General features: G+C 34.3%; 1 protein-coding gene across 2 annotated transcripts in view; it reads right to left on the bottom strand.

Annotated features, from left to right (window-relative positions):
* Positions 1-21,975, bottom strand: part of LOC124364976 — a 42,194-nt gene extending 20,219 nt beyond the window's left edge. Inside the window, exons 1-3 of one of the 2 annotated variants that reach the window (XM_046820837.1) lie at positions 21,651-21,975; positions 5,542-5,585; positions 1,336-1,377 (exon numbers count right to left, since the gene is read on the bottom strand). In XM_046820837.1, the coding sequence (XP_046676793.1) occupies positions 1,336-1,377; positions 5,542-5,585; positions 21,651-21,706 (142 nt within the window). In that variant the 5' untranslated portion in view covers positions 21,707-21,975. The remainder of the gene's footprint in view (positions 1-1,335; positions 1,378-5,541; positions 5,586-21,650) is intronic. The other variant, XM_046820835.1, reaches the window with a different exon arrangement.
* Between the last annotated feature and the right edge of the window lie 498 nt (positions 21,976-22,473).

Raw genomic sequence — 22,473 nt, 5'->3', positions numbered from 1 at the left:
CGAGAAAAAGACGTTGTCACGTAAAATCTTCGCCCGTAAAACCGACTTTACAGGCAACCATAATTTTTTTTAAACAGTCAACATTTTTCCAATGCAGTGACAAAAGCTTAACAACTTATAACTAGAGCTATAGGCGGAATAAGGATGGGAGCCAAAGTCATATGACAGGCTGTGTGTTATTCAGTTTTATTGTGTTCGTTCAATAGCTCTGCCAATAAAAACCAATTATTTTCTAGCCATACCTCATATGCTTTGAGAAAGGCCCAATGATTCTTTGTGTTACCCTTTGATATATTTTAATATACTTTGACCATTCCCTGCTTTTTTACTTTGTTTGATGCAATATGTAACTTTCTTTATTATCCCTTGAAATAAATAAATAATTTGAACTATTTTCAGCTAAAACTATTGGATTTGTTTCTAACATGAGAGTACAAGAGAACTTCCTGTCATAGTATCTAAGAGGTTTTACAAAACATATTTTGTTGTTTAACCCTAGTACTGGCAATGGTATCACTCTGTACTGGCGGTTCTGTTTCAACAGCCACGCAGATGTTTTTTATAATGTATCCCATTTCATAACTGTCATTCTAAATGTAAACAATTATATATCAATTTATTCACGAATATTTGGAGAATACTATAATAACAATAATCTATTGTTAGTTTCCATGTAAATAATTGTTTTTAGTAAAATTTATTTTAAAAAATTGTTTTGAAATTATTGTTGTAAATATTTTGCTTTGCAACTGCTTATCAATAAATTTTACATCAATACTGTTAACATATAACTTATTCTAAATTTTGTGCTAATTATAAAAATATATAGTTAACCTAACTTTTAACTCAAAACTTATTTGTTATGTGACTTTGTATGAATAGGCGTGCACAGTTTCTGCATTTATACTACTTATGCAAGCATACTAGTCAAAATAAAAATAAAATTATATACTAAATTTGAATCCTACCTTATTTACATATGTACATTATATACAAACTTTCATATTTCAATCAGAGTAACTGGATTCCACCCTGCGTTTCAAATTAAGATTATATCAAATTAAATGAGAAATAACAAATTAAAATAAAGTAAACAAGTTCCAAAAAATTGATAAAAGACAGTTAAAACATAGCATAAATAGATATTGAAATATTGTTTAGAATTGTCATGGTTTAATTTATTTAATATATTTTAATAACCGGATCATGGCACCTTCATACTGTAGCATTTGTGTTTTCTGCAACACATTTAATGTATGATGACCGATCTTAATGCATATATCTTTTCAGATAATTTTGTATGAATATGACCTAAAATGTTAAAAATATACTAACCCTTAGTATCTTCAATGTCCCCTCCGCCACCATCACTTACACCTATAAAATAAGCAGTATTATTAGTTACAAATTTAACAGCCTCTTTCTTGATATACAAGGTTTAATACATACATGGTATTATTGTTAAAATACAATTAAAGTTACATTCTTACAAGATTTGGTACTAGCATTACCGAAGACTATGACTTCTCTCATACAAACCATATCTTACACTGAGATGATGAAGTCGTCATGATTTTCTGCAAATACTATGCGTATATTTGGAACTACTCAATATCCCTTCACATATTCTACATAAATCATATTAGAAAATTATTTTTAAAGATAGGCCTAGGGATAAAAAAAACCATAATGTACCAAAAAGTTATTATAATAAGTATAAACCAATAGATACAAAATCTGTGACCTTAAAGGGTAACAAGATTTCGGACATTTGCCAACGATTGGAACTGTCCGAAATCCTGCTATCCTTTCAAACCTTCCATTGTCAATAACAAACTGTAAACAAAGGACTTAAAGGGTATTCTAAAAAGTAAAATGTAATGGTTAAATTCAATCTTTATATTATTACAATAGAAAAGCATTGGAAGATAGCAGGCAATAGATAGGCTTGATTAACACCTTCACTGCAACACTACTCATGCACTAACTTTAGGACAGCCGGTACAATAGTAATGTACGTCCACCACAGTCAATGTGTTAAAGCCAAAAATTGTATATCTTTGGTTATATTGTGGATAGACCTTTAAAAATGCATTTTGAAGATTGTAAGCTGATTAGTTTCTAAAGAGACTGACAAGACAAAAATGTGCTCTGGAGTTGATATAATGTCTCTTAAGTATGTTGAAACCCAAGTAATACATATGTATGTTTGTGAACAATCGAAGAGAAATAAACATATATATAGCTACTAGGAAAAGCACAATTCTCTAATGTAAAATTAAATCATCAAACCCTATAAGCTACAGACAAGGGACATGTCTTTTAAATGAATGTATGCCCTCTATAATACTTATATGTAACAGACAATACATAAAAACAATATTTTAAAAGTGTAAAATGTTAATACTGAGTTTATTAACTCCACTATTACGTATTGCAAAAATGCTTTTCTAATTAATTTTATGAACAATTTTAAGACAAACATTTTTTTGGTTTTTAGTGATAATTTACTCTTTAAGATTTTTTATAATTTGAAATTGGAAATAATGACTCTTTTAGTGTTTATACTTTTTAAATTAAAATTTTCAATGTCTTAATCATTGGCTATTTTTTACTAAGTTATGATTCCCACATTGAGATGTGAAACTGATTCAAGTCTTAAATTATACTTCTCAAAATTTAATCTCACATGTATTTGATGTTTAACTAAAAATGTATTTACTATTGTAGACTATGGCAGCACTGACAGAATCTTGCCAAAGACATTTTGATGGCTTCTAGAATTTTGATTTTGATCGGTAATATCTCATGCAATATTTTTCATTCATCACCTACTTGATCTACATTCTGTTTGTAAACAAACGATTGAATCAAATGTACATGTATTTGTTTATGGTAACAGCTGATGTATGTTTGTTACAATAGATGTTTAAACCGATCAATCATTTCCCATACACATAAAACTGGCAACCATATTAGGTGCTGGATGTAGAGGGGGAATTCAGACCCACCAATCACCTCAGACTATGTTCAAGTAGGCTGCTCTAGATTTATTAACTTACTATTAATACAGTTTCTTTTCACACCAACAGCATGTCAATTGAGCAACAAAAAGTTTTATACGAGAATGGTCCAAACTCACTAACAAAAATGTATTGATCTCACCGAGGATCGCATCCGTACCTCTCGGTTAGAAAGCCGCAGCCTTACCCATATGCTTATTCAGGACAAATTATATTAAGTAATTTGTACTGAGCTAGGGCTCAGTTTGGACAATTTATTTTTTGTCTATTATTTTTCCCACCTCGGCCACTCTTGTCAGTCGGTGGGGGAGTCACTCCGTCAGAGTATTGATTTTCTGCCTGGTTGGACTGATTGGTTGAGGTCAGCTGGTTGACCTTGACTAGTTTACCGACCAGCTGTTTCACCGGCACCGGCACCGGCTACTGTTTCGGAGCGGTCAGACACGTTCGGAGAAGCTACTGCGTTGCTGTCTGTTCACTGCTCGTTCCCGTTCCACATGGCTGGCTTAATTCTACTACTTTCGGCAGGTAATTGTCTTTTTCACTCTCTTTACTTAATTAGTTGGCGGTTTTTCTCTCCCACTCAGACATATATTATCGTAGATTAGTTATAAGTAGTTTATATATATATTTTGTAACTTGTGTTCCTCGTGTACGTGTTCGTGTCGCAAAGTGTTCTATCCTGTCTTTCGTACGTTCTAAATTTTGTTTAATTTATATTACTATGCAAGTTAAGTTTTTTATTTTTGCTCTAGTGCTTTCTAACTGATCCGTTCGGCGGGCGAACGGAATTATTTATTCCGTGTACACACTTTGTCTTTTTTAGTGTTACAAGCGAGACGGTAAAGACTTTGCAAATTTTTGTTACTCGTGTTTTGTGTTGCGTGCAAAATTGGGTGGCAACATTCATGATTTCAATTTTATTATTTAATTATTGACTTTATAGTAGCGTGAACTGATTAGAATTTAATTATTGTTATTTGGGAAATAATGTATTGTTATTATTTGTAAATTATATAATTATTATTAGGCCTACCTTACAATTAATATTTAATAGCAAAATGTAAATTATTACAATATTATAATAGAATGATTAAAAATCCAGCGAATTATAGTTACAAGTAATTGTTATCACGCTTAATCATTTAGTATGGCTGTTCTAGCCTATAAGTAAATGTTTATATATTTGAAAATTTGTTTTGTTTGTAATATTTAATATTGTCACCAAGTAGTGTATCTTATAATACTTGGTGTCTTGAGGTATTTTTGGGAAATAGTCTTCTGATACTTAAAAGGTACTGTTAGTTACAGATTGTTATTTTTTTTTTAATTGTTAAATTTAAATATTTTATTATACTTTGTGGCAAACATAATTAAGTTTTTTTTATTATTTTCTCGGGTTTGTAGTAAAGTTGTTCTGAATATCTACTGGCTATGTTGGGATTCTATAGGGTCCCCGTGAGTGCCGTCAGCGGGACTGATGCGGGCGAGTCTGTCCACAGCACTGAAGCCAACTGAATGCCCGCGCCTTGCCAGCGCTATTGGACCGGCATCCAACCGGAGTGTAGTGCTCCCATTCATTTCTTCTGGAACAAGGTTGGATCAAAAATGTTTTTTTACTTCTTATACTGAACTTGCGAGGACTGGGGTGCAGGGAGCGCTGCCAGATGTTAAGATCTGGAGGAGGGCCAGTACCTAGCCAGTATTTATTTAGTTAGTTACATGACCTGAAGGGGAGGATTTCATCTTTAATTCGGATTCGTGGAGGCAACTAAGCCCCCACCTCCTTCAAAAAATTGGCTTTAAATATATATTTTTTTAATTTTCGGCTACAAACTTGAAACAAAATTACTTTTCAAAAAATAGTGGGCCTAGAAATTCTACAACCTTTTTCCTCCCCTCAGTTCATAAAAAATTTACCTGTTATTAAAAATGTTATATTTACTACCGCCGTACCTGAAATTGTTATTTATATATCAAATTTCTATATTATATTATATTATTTATTTATTATGTTATTTATTCTATTTATTATGTTATTGTCTATATTGGAATTTTATCTGTTGTTATTTAGTTCTTAAGTTACACGGTGCACCGTGGTGCTACAGTTAATTGTATTTTGCATGGAAATGTTTGCCACCTACTAATTATATTATGTACTCGAAATCTTGTCTCTCTTTGTCTCTCTTCCCACTAGTGGCATGTGATTGTTTTTTTTTTTTATGATTTGCTCCGAGTTTGGGAGGGGCGCGCTTCCGAGACCTCCTGTCTTTTTCGCCTGCTCGGAACAGTACAGGGATCAATATTTTTCCAACAACATTAGTTTTATTAAACACTTTAATGGCCCTGTTTTAAATTTGTTTTGCTTCCTTCATATTAATTAACGATATAAAAAGATCTTTAAACCATTACATGACATGTCTCTTACATGACTCTTTGTTTGAATATAATTATAAGCAATGCTTAAAATTTCTAAAGATAAATGGGAGTTATAAATTCCCTTATTTGAAATACTTACTTGCTATTGCTTGAGATGTTGAACCAGCTTCTTCATCGTGGCACCTAGAAAATATCTTTTGTCAAAATTTCACAATAATACCTTTGACTATTTTAGTTACACAAGAGATAACCCATCCGATGCTATAAATTGAGGAACGGCAAAACCAACTGCTCTGGCTGCCTTCTGTGGAGTGAGGGGTTCAGGTAGTAAGTGATCTTTGCCTGTAGAACCATAGACGGTCAATAAAAAATAACAATCAATGATATAAAACTACAAACTAGATATAAATTAAAAACAAATACATTGATTTCATTGAACTAAATTATTGTTGAATAATAATAACCAGGTAATAAATTAAATAACATTTACTAGAGAGGTGTATTTAAGAATAGAAAAGATGTAGTGAAATCCGGCGTGAATGCATTTTATTGTCCTTAAGGATTTTGAGTACTGATTGTTGGCTAATTCTTGCAACGTTAGTCACTCTTGTAGATGAGTCACATGGAATGAGCTGAACCACCGCCAAAACATCTGGTGCCATATCATTTTTTAAGCATACAGAGAAGCAGCAGCTATGTAGTTGTATAAACATTCACTAACAACATCAAAGTCAACATCAAAAAAGCTTCCTCATTGGTAAATGGCACATTTGACAGACAACAACACACATCTTCACGCAGGTAGCACAAAATGACTGACTAAATTAATTAAATAAGATTGTTATCATCTTATATCATTTCACCTACACTTGTTAATCAAAAAGGTTCAGTAGTTGTTGAAGATAAACCTGTCCATACCGGTAGAAAGTTAACTGAATGAACAAACACGTGTTTAGATTTTAAAATTAAAAACAGGTTAAAACATTGCTATTTGGATTTTTATCAAACAAATCCATCACAAATCACTAATATATAAATCGTAATGTTTAATTTTGATAGAAATTCACACTTTTAGTATAACAGTACCTCTCATTATACGGAAAGTGTTTTAAAAACAAGTGGTATTAGTATTTTTGATAACATTTCTCAACTATCCACGATAAAAACAAACTTTAAATACAAAAAAATTAGTTTTTAGAAAGCTATTTATGGGTGTAATGAAAGCCATAACTAACTATTTGGCTTTTGTAGGTTTTACGAGTTTGAAATATCCTAAATGTGAACTATTAAAAAAATTGGAAATGTGCTGAAAAGTGACAACTGTAATATATTTTATACAGAAAGTACTTCTTTGGTAGTCTTGGATACAAATTTGAATTTGCTAAAATTTTCAATAAAGTAACAGTAAAAAACTGTGAAATTTTTTGGACCACCCAGTAAACATGAAGCCTAATAACTTAAATCATTTTTTCAAAATGACCTACCTTTGTTTCAAAAAAAGGTGTAGTTTATTTGGTTAATGGCTTTTACAAAATCTAGAGATAGTGTCAATCTGGAGGTGTCTGTTAAAAGCAGTAAAGAGGTTTGAGACACCTTGGTGCTCTCCAAGATCATCACCTAAAGACTTTTTGCCTGTGCGGAATAGAGGTGTATTCTATAACCTTGTAAATAGATAATACTAATAATAGTCCTAAAATTATTTATGGTAGTGAACGAAACTATACACACTTCTTTTGACATACGAGGTGTGTTAGAAAAGTAATGAGATTGGTAACACTGCGGGAGATCTGGCAACGTTGTGTCTACCGGCTGACGCTAAACCTGTTTATTTATCCCTTCCACTTCCTCAGTCCGAGTTACAACTCCGTACAGTTAACACATTAGTTTTGACAGCGCCATTAGTAAAGTTGTGTTTTAATTGTGCGTCACAGAAATGGAGCATCGAAATTTAGAGCAACGTTGTGCAATAAAGTTTTGTGCTAAACTTGGTGAATCCGCGAGTGTGACTTTTGAAAAGTTGAAACAGGTCTATGGGAAACAGTGCTTATCGAGAGCACAAGTTTTCCGCTGGCACAAATCATTTTTGGAAGGCCGAGAACACGTTGAAGATGAACCTCGCTCAGGGAGACCTTTGACTTCAAGAACGGACGAAAACATGGATCGTGTGAGGGCGCTTGTGAGATCAGACCGTCGTTTAACAATAAAGATGATCAGTGAACAGCTAAATTTAAACACTTTCACCGTGCATCAAATTGTGACAGATGATTTGAACATGCGAAAGGTTTGTGCCAAATTGGTGCCGAAAAATCTCACAACTGAACAGAAGGACAATCGAAAAAATGTGTGCGTTGATCTTCTTGAGAGGATTGCTAATGACCAAGAATTCTTCAATTGTGTGATCACTGGTGATGAATCCTGGATATTTGAGTACGATCCTGAAACAAAGCGGCAAAGTAAAGAATGGCACACTTCGTCATCTCCTCGGCCGAAGAAATGTCGAATGAGCAAATCAAAGATCAAGACCATGCTAATTTGTTTTTTTGACAGGAAAGGTATCGTACACAAAGAATTTGTTCCACCAGGACAAACTGTCAACCAAGTGTTTTATAAAAGTGTCCTTGAAAATTTGAGGAAAAGAGTGATCCGTGTGAGACCGGAAATTGCAGACAAGTGGATGCTTCATCATGACAATGCTCCATGTCACACGGCCATTTCCATCTGTGAATTTTTGAACTCAAAACGCATTACTGTTGTTCCTCAACCCCCCTATTCACCTGATTTAAGTCCTTGTGACTTTTTCCTCTTCACGAAATTGAAACATGTCCTAAAAGGACGTCATTTTGGAACTCTGGAGAACATTCAAAAGACTGTGACCGACCAGTTAAAAGCCATACCAATTGAAGACTTCCAGCGCTGCTACCAAGAGTGGGAACGACGACTCCGCCGATGTATAGCTGCCCAAGGAAACTACTTTGAAGGGGATAACATTGTTGTTTGAAAATAATAAAAACTTTGGTTAGTATGAAATCAGTCTCATTATTTTTCTAACACACCTCGTATATCTGGACTGATGGACTTGAGTAACCTTTAAACCTGGCTGAGTTCTTTATTTGACCCTGCAAAAATAAAATACTTTAGAATTGCTTTCATAACAATTATTGTTATAGTAAATAAAACAACTGACTTTGAGAAAATAAATACGGTTACTCTGTTTTAAAAAAATAACACATTTACATCGCATACCAATGGGAGATAGGGGACGAAATAATCAAAAGATCTATTCGACAACACAGGCCCCCTCCAGATACGGGAAGGACTGGAGAATAGGCCTAAAGTTTTCCTGCTTAGTGTAAGAGGCTTGAATAAAAGGTAGCCTCAGAACCAAGAAGGTAGCCTCATAAGGTGAGTCTTTATCAGTAGCCAGTGGTATTTCTTTTGGGCACTGGCCTCTCTCTCTCTCTCACCTCTTTTTTGTCACCCAACTATCAAACTCCCCACCCCTTCATCACATCCCCTTTATCTTATTTCCTTCATTGAGGAACATTCATGTTGCTCTCAATATAGGTAAGACAGGGATCTGAGTCAGAGGCATAGCTGATAACTGAGGAGAACACGGTCTGCTGGCCACCAGATTCAATACGTCTCTTTACTGCAGGTCTACTCCAAGTGAACTGAGGTTAAGGAAGTAGTGCATTCCATGCAAATCACCGATCAGCATATCGCAAACCATATTGGAATATCTAAGGAACATGTTGGTTTCATAATTCAACAATGAGGATACGGAAAAATCTGTGCACAATGGATGTAACGCCGTTTAATAGACGAGAATAAACAGCATTTAATGGAACGCGCTACCATTCGCGACAACTTTCTTTTGAATATCATGACGGGAGACAAGTCATTGGTGCATCATTATGACCCAGAAGAGAAAAATCAAAGCATTGAATATCTACAGTTGGATTCTCCTGCGACGAAAAAATTCAAAACTCAACCATCGGCAAAAAAATCCTTTTGACTGTGTTTAGGGATGCTCATTGAGTTTATATGATCGATTATCTGGAACAAGGTGCAAAGGTAAATTTGTCTCAATACAGAGAGACTCTAAAACACCTCCGACATTGAGTTTGTCATCTTAGAGGCAACTTCGAGCCAATAATCTTGCAACATCACAACGCTCATTCGCACACTTTGTGCGCTACTGAAGAGGCAATGAGAATGCTGACGTTTGAACCAGCTCACTCTACTCAAGAGAGATCTCAAGGGTACTCATTACACTTCAGACGATGTGGTGAAAGCAGCTATTGCGTCCTGGATTCAAGAAAAATCTGAAGAAGTTTTCAGTGAAGGAATAAAAACACTTGTTATACATTGGGAGAAATTTGTTATTCTTAATAGTGACTAGGTTGAAAACTAAATGAATGATTGTGAAACTTAAGAATTGTACTTTACTTGACTTTTTACCCGGTCTCGCTATTTCTTTTTTCTTGTTAGTTTTCTACAAGCATGTGTGCACTACTTTTCAGCCTACCCTCGTACATTCCTGAGGTGGTTGCAGGAACAGGGCTGTCTGTGATCAATGAGGGGTTTTTCCACTTTTCGCAGGCCGGGGTATACACAGACGTTACTTTTTTACTTTTACAAAGGAGGCAGTTGCACTTAATATTGTAGTTTGGAGGGTAAGTGAGGACTACACTGGTAGCCTCCAGGCTCAAGAAGTCGATGTGCAGTGAGGGAGAAAAAGCGCGTACTGGTGGACAGATGTGATCACCGGTCTATGGAGGCAATGTCTGCATTGGCATAGGGTCCTGACCAGGGTGAGGAGAGCAGATGATGTCGCAGATGAAACTTTCTTGGAATACAGGCATTCAAGAAAAGAACTTCAGTTTGCAATAAATAAGAGCAAGCACCTCAAGCCAGTGCCACTGTTTACAGAAGATGAATTAAAGAAAGCTGCAAGAACACTTCGAAACAATAAGGTTCCAGGCCCAGATAGCATATCCAGTAAAGTGCTGAAGGTGGCTGTGGAGGTGTGCCCGGAAGTGCTCATGAGGATATACATGCGCTGCTTGGAGAAGGGCGTTTTCCCAAAAATCTGGAAAAGACAGTGTCTAGTCTTGATCAGCAAACAAAAGGGGATCCAAGCTCCCCATCAATGTACAGCCCTCTCTGTATGCTCAATGTTGCAGGGAAGCTGTTTGAGAAAAGTGTTAATGCTCAGCAATTTAAAGGTGAAAGAACGTAAGTACGTTTTTTACAGCAAGGAAGAGCTCGGAGTTGAGGAGGCAGAGTGAGTTACAAAAGTTGAAAGCATGTAAATTTGGCAAATTCCTTGGGATGCTGAATTTTGCAGAGGTTGGACGAAAAAGTTGAAAAAGTTACCGCGAATGAAAAACAACATTCGAGAGAGTACATGATTAGCAACATATCAAAACTCTAGTGAGTCTGGTCAAGAATGCCTGAAAAATACCAAAGATATAAAACTCACCTATCCATAATTTCCTTGGAAATAAATCCAACATTTAGAATATATTACTAATTTTTAATGCAAAAATATATCACTAACACCTCACAATTAGTTGTGAAAATGAAAGTATAATGTTATACAAAATTGTTAACAGTTGTTCTAGATCGTTTTAGGGTGACATAGGTATAGCTGATAATATCAAAGTTTATACAGATATTGTTACAGCTGAAGATTTGGAAGGTCTCTAATCCAGCATAAATTGAATAAGTATTTAGATGCATGGTGCACTGAAAATTATATGAAATTAAACTTATCATAGTAATGGTACTTTGAAATTATCCGGAGGCCACTATTTTAGGAAGAGTTTTTCTCACTGGGAACTTAAATTTAATCTATGTTATTAGAAAGAACAGACTCTATTTGAATTCCTGTGAAAATTACATATCATTATTAAGATTACTTATTATTTCCCGCCTCCTGAAAGGAAGCGATGTCAGTAAAAAGAAGAGCACTCTGTCCCTATCTATTTGTTATTAACCTATAAATAGACAAATATATAAAAAAACATACGTATTATAAATATAAAAAGATCATGATATCTGAGCTTAAAATTAGATACTACCTTGAGAAATGTATTATCTTTAACTTAGGTACTACTAGTAACATATTTATGATAAGTTAATCAAAATCTAATTTTTGTTCTCTTAGGACAAGAAGCTTCGAAATTGCACTTTATCCTATAAGGACTTTTGCACTATTTCTGGAGTGGCAGGATATTCTGAATGGGTAGGATTGGGGGTAGGAGCTGCCTCCTATCAAGATTCATGACAAAGAATTTAGGGCACTAATTTCAGGTCATGTCCCCTCGGAAGAAGGGAAGGCCAGCTCTGAACCATCCTCTCCAATCAAAGCAAGCAGCGGGTGGCACACCCTTATGTTGAGGCTAGCAAGCTTTGACACTTAGGGAACGAACCCCACCAACTCCAACAGTCATTTCCCGCAATAGACTAGACCTATCGAATTACCCTTGCACCCGAGAATCTCAACATTTGTGGTTAGTGATGCTCCTGGACATCCATAAGGTTGACCAAATTTAAGAGACACATCGGTTTTTGCTGTGCCCAGTGTAGGTTCAACTGGAAGGTATAAACCAGCCAGAAGTGATCCCTGCTGGGTACAAAAAAACCTACTTACATCTTGATCAAAACCCATAATAACAAATGGTAGATAGGGATAGAGAGGCCTCCTTCTTGTCGATATTGCTTTCTTTTGAGAGATAGAAAACAAGAATAGGTCCTCATAATGACATGTAATTTTCAGTAAAGCAAATAAAGTCTGTTCTTACTAATAATGTAGATTTGTAGGTCTCTGTAAAAAAAGCTCTTCCAAAAATAGTGACCTCCGGATAATACCGAAGTGACTTGTGACGACTTTTGCAAGTTTGAACCCCATCTTATTTTTCCTAACTTAATTGTAAATCACCAGCCACTATCCAGACCTTCCACATCAAAAGATATACAAGATGTTGGTATTATTCTAACCCCCACTTTAAGAACATCTAACTAATGTTTAATAAAGCCAACTTAGCACTTAGTTTTGTGGTAAGGAGTAACAGATTATTTTTTCATTTGACACTTAAAATTCTTTATATTTAACTTATCACACTAATTCTGGAATGTTCTTCCACTGATTGGACCCCTTATCAATTGAGATGTATTAAAATGTTGGAAAATATTCAAATACACTTTCTACTTGTAGTTCTTCATGTGGGATTTGATTATCTTGCTGTTTCTATTGAAAATTTGGCAATGAATTTAAATTTTTCTTCTTACGTGAAAAAGACATCAGCCTTATGTTTTTGAAGAAGCTGGCAATTTCAATCATAGACTTTCTTGAACTTCCCATCCAGAGTAGACTTTACTAATAAAACTTGGCCAATGCATTTTATGTTAGTGCACCTACATCTGTTTGCACGATGCCAGTATTCCACCAACTACCAGTTTTATAGCTACTTGCGTGCTCTTCCGTTTGGTTAATACCATTCCACAAACTAGGATCTTTTTTTGAAAGTAAAATTGCCTTCAAAAGTGATTTCATTGAATTGTTGTTTCCCTCTTAGTTTAGACACAATCCTTGAAATAGGTTATGTTATGCATGGTTTTGTTTATTCTTTATCTTTTATACTGTATTGCTGTTAAAAGAATAGAAAAATAAAACTAAATAACAACCAACATAATAATAGATGTATATTTTACAATAAAACATTAATACAGGTTAGAGTATCTTTTTATACTGCTATTAGCAAACTATAAATTGCTCAATTTCAACCATTGAGCAGCTTGGTAAATGTAAAATTAATAGCTGGAGTGGCAAAAGACAAGTTTTACATTATTAACTTACTGCTATCATCCTTATGAAGAAAACAATATAAGATTTTAAGGAGTGAAAATGACAAATAATATAATTACAGAACATTAAAAGTGGAACTATTTTTCTCATGCAAAGTAATATTTCCTTGTTTTGTATCTGCGCTGGATGTCACATGGTATTATTGTGATTGTGAGTCAATCTCGTATTGGTTGCTGCTGACATCAGCTGTTGAGTCATCTTTGTATGTGTAAAATAACAACAATGCTGAAATCAGGGGAATTAGACACCAATTAGAGATATTTTTGTCATTTTAAACCTTTTGAGAGTAAAAGTTCACATCGGATTAACACTACTGCCTCTGACCATAAGTACAACAGAAAAAAAACATCCCTCAAAGGTAGTAGATTACCTATCACTAAAAGGTTAAATTCTAGAGGGTCTGATCACGAAAGCTAACTAGGATCACAAAAGGGTCCATTACTAGTAACTAGGAAATGCAACTTGACAAAACAAACAAATATTGTAAATTCACCTAACCATAATTTCCTAAGTTACTACCTTGCAAGAAAAGTAGTTCTACTTATAATGTTCTAAAATCTATTATTTGTTATTTTCATACCCTAAAACTTTGTTGTTTTGTTTAAGAGGACAATTACAGTACAGTAGGTTAATAATGGAATGTCTTTACCAGAGTAGATAAAAGTAAATTTTAAAATAATGCAAACAAATTAAACCAAACTTTCTAATAACTAATAAATAGTGTAAAAAACACATAATTTTAATAAATAAGCAAAACTAACATGAAAATAACTTTCTGGCTTCATATGTATGTATAATCTACTCACAAACTACAAAAACTACCAATTACATAAAAATATCTTTTCTCTACTTAAAAATAACACATAATTACACAAAGAAATGATACCCAAACTCTGAAAAACCATTATGGCCAGTTAAAAAGAAATAAATATTACTAATAATAATTAATTTACTAATATTTTAATTGTCGCCACTGTTCTTGTCGTTATCACTAGCCTTCTCCTACATAAACGAAATAACATCTAGTAATATTGTCATTAGCAACAGCTCGTAATAATATCTAGTTGAAATAAAGAAAGCTGGGAATGATTAGTTATGAATATAGGTCAAATCTTGTATTCAATAGTAGAGATATATAAAATCAATAATCATCACACGATTGTGTTGGTGGATGCTTATTATACTGTAGCTGTTATTATACTGCAGCCATTAATGGTATTAGAGTTAATATGCGTGGTAGAGGAATGTACACTATGGTTATTCACAAGGCAGAGAAGGCTACTCTGCATGGGCCGGTTTTTGGTGCTGTACTAAGCTGTTCTGACCCAGGGCCTAGTACTGACCACAGAACACTTAGATAACCTATCAGTGCAGATAATGCTGAAAATCATAGATAACAAGAAGCACAGTGCGCAAATATAAACAGCAAAATGATATTCCTTTTCAATTAGTGAAAAATACAGGGTGATTCATGAAGTTCTCCCCCCACTTCTACAGCACATTGTACTAGTAAAAATAATGATAAAATGTTATATAAACATAGGTCCGAAAACGCTTCGTTAGCGAGTTAACAGCTAGCGAAAGATTTCACCTGAATTCCTGGGTAAAGAGTAAAATACAGCTATACTGAAACTTTGGAAAGGTTAATTAAGTAAGAAATATCGTGGATTCTTATGTATTTTTACCTGATAAAGCTAATAAAATAGGTTTCAGAACTGTACCTTTAGTAGTTTTTGAGGGATTCAGGTTAAATGCAAAAAATTGGGGCACGAAACAATGTTTTTTTAAGATTGATGTACAATAACTTTGTTAAATTGGTAATAAATACATAAAATCAACAAACATTAATTGTAGAGAATTTAATTCTGAGAAAATTGATATAATCAAAGTCTAAAATAAAACAGAAATAAGTACCAAAAAATCGATTTTATTCAGTATAATACATTACTAGCTGTAAAGAAAATACCGTACGGTATTTAGTTAAAATAAAACAAAAACAAAATGTTTGTTCCTTAATGATGAAATAAATTGAGAAAACAAGATTAACTGTTAAATAAATTTGTTTGTAAATAAAAATATCATGTTTTATTACGTTGTATTTTTTTTTTAATAAAAATTTACACCAAATGTTCGAAAATAAATGAAGCAAACATTTTCCCATTATTGTTTACTAATCATCGAAATGCATTTTTTTTTTTATTAATTTCTAAGTTGGTAACGCACGAATAACAGCTGATCAACAATGGTATTCTGTACTGTTACGTTAGAACTGTGTATTAGTGGTGTTTTGCAAGCTACAGCAGGAGATCGGGTTCTGTGAATCGTGTTATTAAATGCAATTTTTCTGTGAGTTATAATTCGATTGTTTATTCAGCGAAAAAATGCCTTACTTATTTACATCAGAGTGAATACGCTGATATGGTTTTTATTTTGGGTTACTGTAATGGTAATGCTAGAGCTGCTGTAGAAGAATATGAACTACGTTACCCTAATAGGAGGATTCCAGATACCAAAACAATTTCAGGAACTTTTCGTTCTCTTCGGGGAAACAGGATCACTACCAAGTACTAGAACCAATTATGAACGAGCTGTCCAACTTGATGATGATATTGTTATTAATGCTGTTCATCGCAGTCCAGGTGTAAGTACACGACGTATTTCTAGGCGGATAGGAGTTTCGCAGTCAACGGTGTGGAGGTCACTTAATCGAAACAAATTTTATCCGTTTCATAAACAAAAGGTTCAACATCTACAGCTAGGGGATGGTCCGCTTCGCTTGGAGTTTTGCAACTTTTTGAATATTAATAATCAACTCTACAAGCGTATTTTTGTTTACGGATGAGGCACAATTCACTCGGGATGGTGTCAATAACTTGCACAATGAACACTCATGGGCAGAAGAAAATCCACATGAGGTAGTGGAACAGAACTTTCAACACCGATTTAGCGTCACACCGATTTGGCCACCGATTGTGGCCTTTTGCACAATCGGCTGATTGGACCTTTCATATTACCTGGACGCCTAAATGCTGAGTTCTACTTGCATTTCCTTCAAGAAGAGTTGCCGCAGCTGTTAGAGAATGTTCCTTTACATCTCAGACAAAATTTTGTACTTCCAGCGTGACGGAGCACCTCCCCACTTTTCACGTGCCGTTTCTGCTTACTTAAATCATCAATTTCCTGGACACTGGATTGGTCGTGGAGGGGCCTCACCCTTGGCCACCAAGAATCACCAGATCTATCTCCATTGGATTATTGCATCTGGGGATGGATGAAAGACATTGTATACAAGACAAAAGTGAATTCTCGTGATGAATTAATTGCCGTAAATTATGGATTCGGCTGTGCAGATACAGGGAAGTCCTGAAAAAATTAAGAAACGCAACAAAAGCAATACACAAACGTGCTGCAAAATGTTATTGATAATGATGGCCTCATTTTCGAACATCTATTATAAAAAGGTGCGTACGGTTGGCCCAACCTGATTAATTTTGCTTAAAAACTAGTAATGTATTATACTGAATAAAATCGATTTTTTTGTACTTATTTCTGTTTTTATTTTAGACTTTGATTATATCAATTTTCTCAGAATTAAATTCTCTACAATTAATGTTTGTTGATTTTATGTATTTAATTACCAATTTAACAAAGTTTATTGTACATCAAAACTTAAAAAAACATTGTTTCGTGCCCCAATTTTTTTGCATTTAACCCTGAATCCCTCAAAAACTACTAAAGGTACAGTTCTGAAACCTATTTTTATTAGCTTTATCAGGTAAAAATACATAAGAATCCTCGATATTTCTTACTTAATTAACCTTTCCAAAAGTTCAGTATGGCTTTATTTTACTCTTTACCCAGGAATTCAGGCGAAATCTTTCGCTAGCTGTAACTCGCTAACAAAGCGTTTTCGGACCTATGTTTATATAACATTTTTTCATTATTTTTACTAGTACAATGTGCTGTAGAAGTGGGGGGAGAACTTCATGAATCACCCTGTATAGTTTATTTGTGATTTCTATCTAAATCCATACATAGTTTTGTTCAGGACGAGTATAATACATTAATAATATTAAAATGATGATTGGCAACTCTGACCGTTAACTTCACTAATACAAAAAAAGGGGAAATTATAACGTTAAGGGCCCGACCTGGCAAATCGCAAATTTGACGTTATCAACTTGTTCTGCTCAACCTTCTGAACAAATATATATATATATATTGTTTTAGGGGGTGCAAATGATAAATAACATGGTTTTAGGAGGCATATTCATAAATAGTTAAGTTTTTAATGTTTTAATGTCCTGTTTGTGTGCTGTATCTGGTTGTATGTAAATATTATCTGCGGCTGAGACTGATAGCGTATCTGTTATCTGAGCCCTCCAGGGCAGAAGTCAGAGCTTCACAAGATACCATTTACTGTAAGTTGGATCGAGTGAGTGCGTGACAATCATGGATCAACCATCCACTAGTTCGATGAATCGTAGTGAATTGTGTGTCTCGCAGTGTTTTCTCGGGCATGAGTTTACGTTTTGACCGACAGCAGATTATTTCTTTTTTAATTGAACATGGAATTTTTAATAATGGGTGAATTTGTTCGTTGTGCAGTCGCGTATTGTTTTTAAAATGGGAGACTTTGATGTTTCGTTGTGATAGAAAAATTCGTAAAAAGCAGTGAAAAAGTTTAGAATGTCATAATTTTTTAAAAATCGGACCAGGCAGGTTCCTTTTTTGAAAGAACGTGCTTAGACATAGACATATTTTGGTTTGGTGACCACGTTGTTGCATTTGAAGCCAGCGAGATAATGCTATATTTCGTTGGAGTTTGGCGTTCTGCACATTCTGTGGAACACACTAATGGTAAGTGTTCTCTATTAATGTCCATTTATATAAATTAATTGTGCCGCAGCCCGCGTTGATGGCCGGAGGCACTCGTCTCAACCCGATAACAACTAATTAATTTGTAGTTGGGGTAATTAAAACATAGTTCATTTGGGTCAAAATTCTGCTCATTTCAGTATTATTTTTCATTTACGTTTGCAAAGATGGCGCCGCATCCGAGGACGTTATTATGAGATTGAATCACGGTCACAAAAGGTCACGTGACGCCCGACATGGCTGTACAACATAGAAATATTGCTCCGCGTTTGAACAGTTGTTCTGTTTTTTTATGTTTAACAACTTCATTATTTCATCAAACCTTATACTGTTTTGTTCTGTAAGACGATTCGATAATTGTCACATAAACAGCCGGAGCAGCAAAATACGAGTTTCGCGTTATTAACTTATTAGAATCGTCCTACATAACAAAACAATATAAGGTTTGACGGGGTGGAAATGAGAAATAACGATGATCTAGAACATTAAAAATGGAATTTTGATCCAAATAAACAATGTTTTTCTTAAATTTCGAGCTACAAATTAATTAGTTGTTTTCGAGTTGAGACGTGTGCCTCCCGCCATCAGCGCGGGACAACACCGAAGGAAGTTCAACGAAAGAAAAACATCCCTCGAGATAGTACCCATCAGTAAAATATAAAATTCTAGAGGGGCTGATCAGAAATACTGTATAAAGGGAATTGTAATGGAAAGGTAATTATGTATCGTGTAAAAAACTTAATAAATCATGAATACCCCTAATATGAATACCTACGTATATAAATGGACATTAATAGAGAACACTTACCATTAGTGTGTTCCACAGAATGTACAGAAACTAAATAATCTCGTTTCGGTCGAAACATAAACTCTTAACATGCCCGACAAAACACTCCGACACACCAATTCACTACGATTGGTCGAACTAGTGGATGGTTGATCCATGATTGTCACGCACTCACTCGATCCAACCTACAGTACCGTTATCTCTGACTTCTGCCCTAGAGCGCTCAGATAACAGATACGCTATCAGTCCCAGCCGTAGATAATATTTACAGATATCCAGACACAGTACACAAACAGAACATTAAAACATTAAGAACTTAACTATTTATGTATATACCCATCTAAAATCATGTTATTTGTCATTTGCACCCCCTAAAACCATATATTATACTTTTTGTTCAGGAGGATGAGCAGAATACGTTGATAACATCAAATTCGTGATTTTGCAGGTCGACCTTTAATCTTATAATATCCGACGATTCCAATAAGTTAATAACGCAAAACTCATATTTTGCCGCTCCGGTCATTATTTTAACAATATTACCAAAGGTTAAAGATAATTTTTTATATGGAAATTGGCAAACAATATTACTTGAATCAAAACCATTGATATAATCAATCGATACTGATTAATTATTTTGAACAATTAACTTAATTAATCTATATCAACAGCTGTAAACACTTTCAAATAATACTCGTAATGTAATATTTCAATTTCATATAAGTAACATTTGATTATTAAAAATTGCAGTCTATTTTAAAAAAACTACACGACATTGCTTTGAAAGATGATAAGACATGTTTTTCGTGACTTCAACATGTTGGACTCCTACCAAAAAACCCATTATGTAAAATTTGTGGGAGAGAAACAACTGTAACTGTGAGAGGAGCAAATATGGTCGTCTTCAGTTTTCCTAATTTTGGTTATAATAATTTGTTTGGGTAATTGTAACATTAACGGCCGGACCGGCAAAATACGAGTTTCGCGTTATTAAGTTATTGGGTATTTATTTACAATACCGTGACCATGAAAAATGGACTTTTTTTCATGGGTTGGGCATTTATAGCCAAGTATTATTATCACAGGTGCATATAAACTGGGGGGAAAGTATATCATTGTATTATATTGATGCCTTTCGGCCATTATTGCATTAAGAATGGAAAATAACCGACAAAATTTTGTCGAACAACACTTGGAGGGTTCAGGATCAGGGGCATCACGTGATCTGGGATTCGACTTTTGCAAGCTCGAGTTAATTTTTTTTTCTAAAAGAGCAAGCAGTGCGCAGCGGGCAGGCATCGTTGACAGGATTAACGTCATCATTTCAGTAAAATTGCCAGAGGTACTATCAAAAACAGAGTTTTCAGAGGATTTCAAAAAATCGTAACTCCTTTGATTTTCGTTGCCGACGAATTTTTTCTTCACTATTGTTTTCAGGAAAAATTGTAGTTTTCAGGAAAAAAAATTAACATACCTTTCCATGGTCACGATTTTGTAAATTGATACCAGTTATTGGAATCGTCCTACAGAACAAAACAATATAAGGCTTGACGGGGTGGAAATGAGAAATAACAAAGTTCAAGAACATAAAAAAATGGAACAACTGTTCATGCGCGGAGCAATATTTCCATGTTGTACATCCACATCAGGCGTCACGTGACCTTTTGTGACCACGATTCAACCTCGTGATGACGTTATCAGATGTGGCGCCACTTTGCAAACGTAAATGAAAAAATACCAACAAAATGAGCAGAATTTTGATCCAAATGAACAATGTTTTTCTTAATATCAAGCTACAAATGAATTAGTTGTTATCGAGTTGAAACAAGTGCCTGCGGCCATTCCAGCGCGGGCCAGCACAACAAAAGAAAAACATCGAAATAGTACCTATCAGTAAAATATCAAATTCTAGAGGGGCTGATCAGAAATATAAATTGAATTGTAATGCAAAGTAAAGGTAGTTATGTATATTGTATAAAACTTAATAAAATAATATAAGTATATATAAATGGACATTAATAGAGAACATTTACCATTAATGTGTTCCACAGAATGTGCAGAAACTAAATAATCTCGTTTCGGTCGAAACATAAACTCTTAACATGCCCGACAGAGCACTCCAAAACATTCCGACACACCAATTCACTATGATTGGTTGAAGTAGTGGATGGTTGATCCATGATCGTCACGCACTCACTCGATCCAAACTACAGTACATGATATCTAGTGAAGCACTGACTTCTGCCCCGGAGCGCTTACATAACAGATATGCTATCAGACCCAGCGGCAGATAATATTTACAGATATCCAGACACAGCACACAAACAGAACATTATATTAAATACTTAACCATTTATGTATATACCCTCTCATGTTATTTGTCATTTGCACCCCCTAAAATCATATATATGTTTTTTGTTCAGGACGAGCAGAATACGTTGATAACGTCAAATTCGTGATTTGCAAGGTCGGCCTTTAATCCCATAATTTCATTTGTTTGATCACTGTAAATATTAAATTCATATTTTAATTTAAAACATATGATTTTTATTGTGGACTATAATTTCATATTGATTGATAGTCTAGGATTGGAGATGCGGATATTACGTATCAGTGATTACATTCTTTAATATAAAAAACCGGGTCCGCTTATCATACCCTACCCCTAATTGATACCAGAAGGTTTTATCTACTTATTAAAACTACTTACGATTTTGATTTCTTATCTCCATTTTCAGATTTATCAGGAGAAGACGATCGCTTCATGATCAATGCAGATTGGTTTTTACTCAAATATAATTCTTAGATGAAATCGGTCCTAGGGTTGAACACTGAACTGTGTTTATCAACTGGTTTGCATAATGAAATTGCAGTTAGGATAAGTTCACATCAAACACACAACTCGTACCACACGAACATCACAGACAAGATATTAAATAAACAAGTCTGATGTCAACACTCAACAACCACGATCACAACGATCACAGCAGAAGAATCACTATCACGACGTTTGGTTTAACAGGGAATAGAATAGTAAATACCCACAGTCCAACGCCCGTTTACCGGCAAGGCGACCCTGAAATCTTTTTTAGCGTGTTATATGGACCGACAACGTATACAAACATGCAGTTGAATACTCTCGTTTTCCATAGTTGTCTTTATCGTAATGAAAATGAATGTAACATAAAATTGCACTAATCACGGTTAAGATAATTAATTACATCTAAACAAATTATTATTTAAGTATCTGTAGACATAATTGAAGGTGAATATTGTTACCTTATTAAATACGTACATCTATTATGCTTATTGTGGTGAATAATTGATTAATACAAATCCTCATAAGTTTACATAGCATGTATGTATTGCTATGTCAAGTCTCATTTTATTATTCTCTATTGTTCAACAGTATTAATTTTCTATTGATTGTTTTGAGATGATTAAAGCCCTTTATTCTGTTACTTTATTAACTGGATTTTATATTTTAATACAGTTAAATCATATCATATAATTCAAATATTAAATAGCATGTT

This window comes from Homalodisca vitripennis, chromosome 6, assembly GCF_021130785.1.
Source record: "Homalodisca vitripennis isolate AUS2020 chromosome 6, UT_GWSS_2.1, whole genome shotgun sequence".
NCBI classification, from domain to species: domain Eukaryota; kingdom Metazoa; phylum Arthropoda; class Insecta; order Hemiptera; family Cicadellidae; genus Homalodisca; species Homalodisca vitripennis.
The sequence above is the reverse complement of the archived record's forward strand: the minus strand, read 5'-3'. Positions and strand labels throughout refer to the sequence as shown.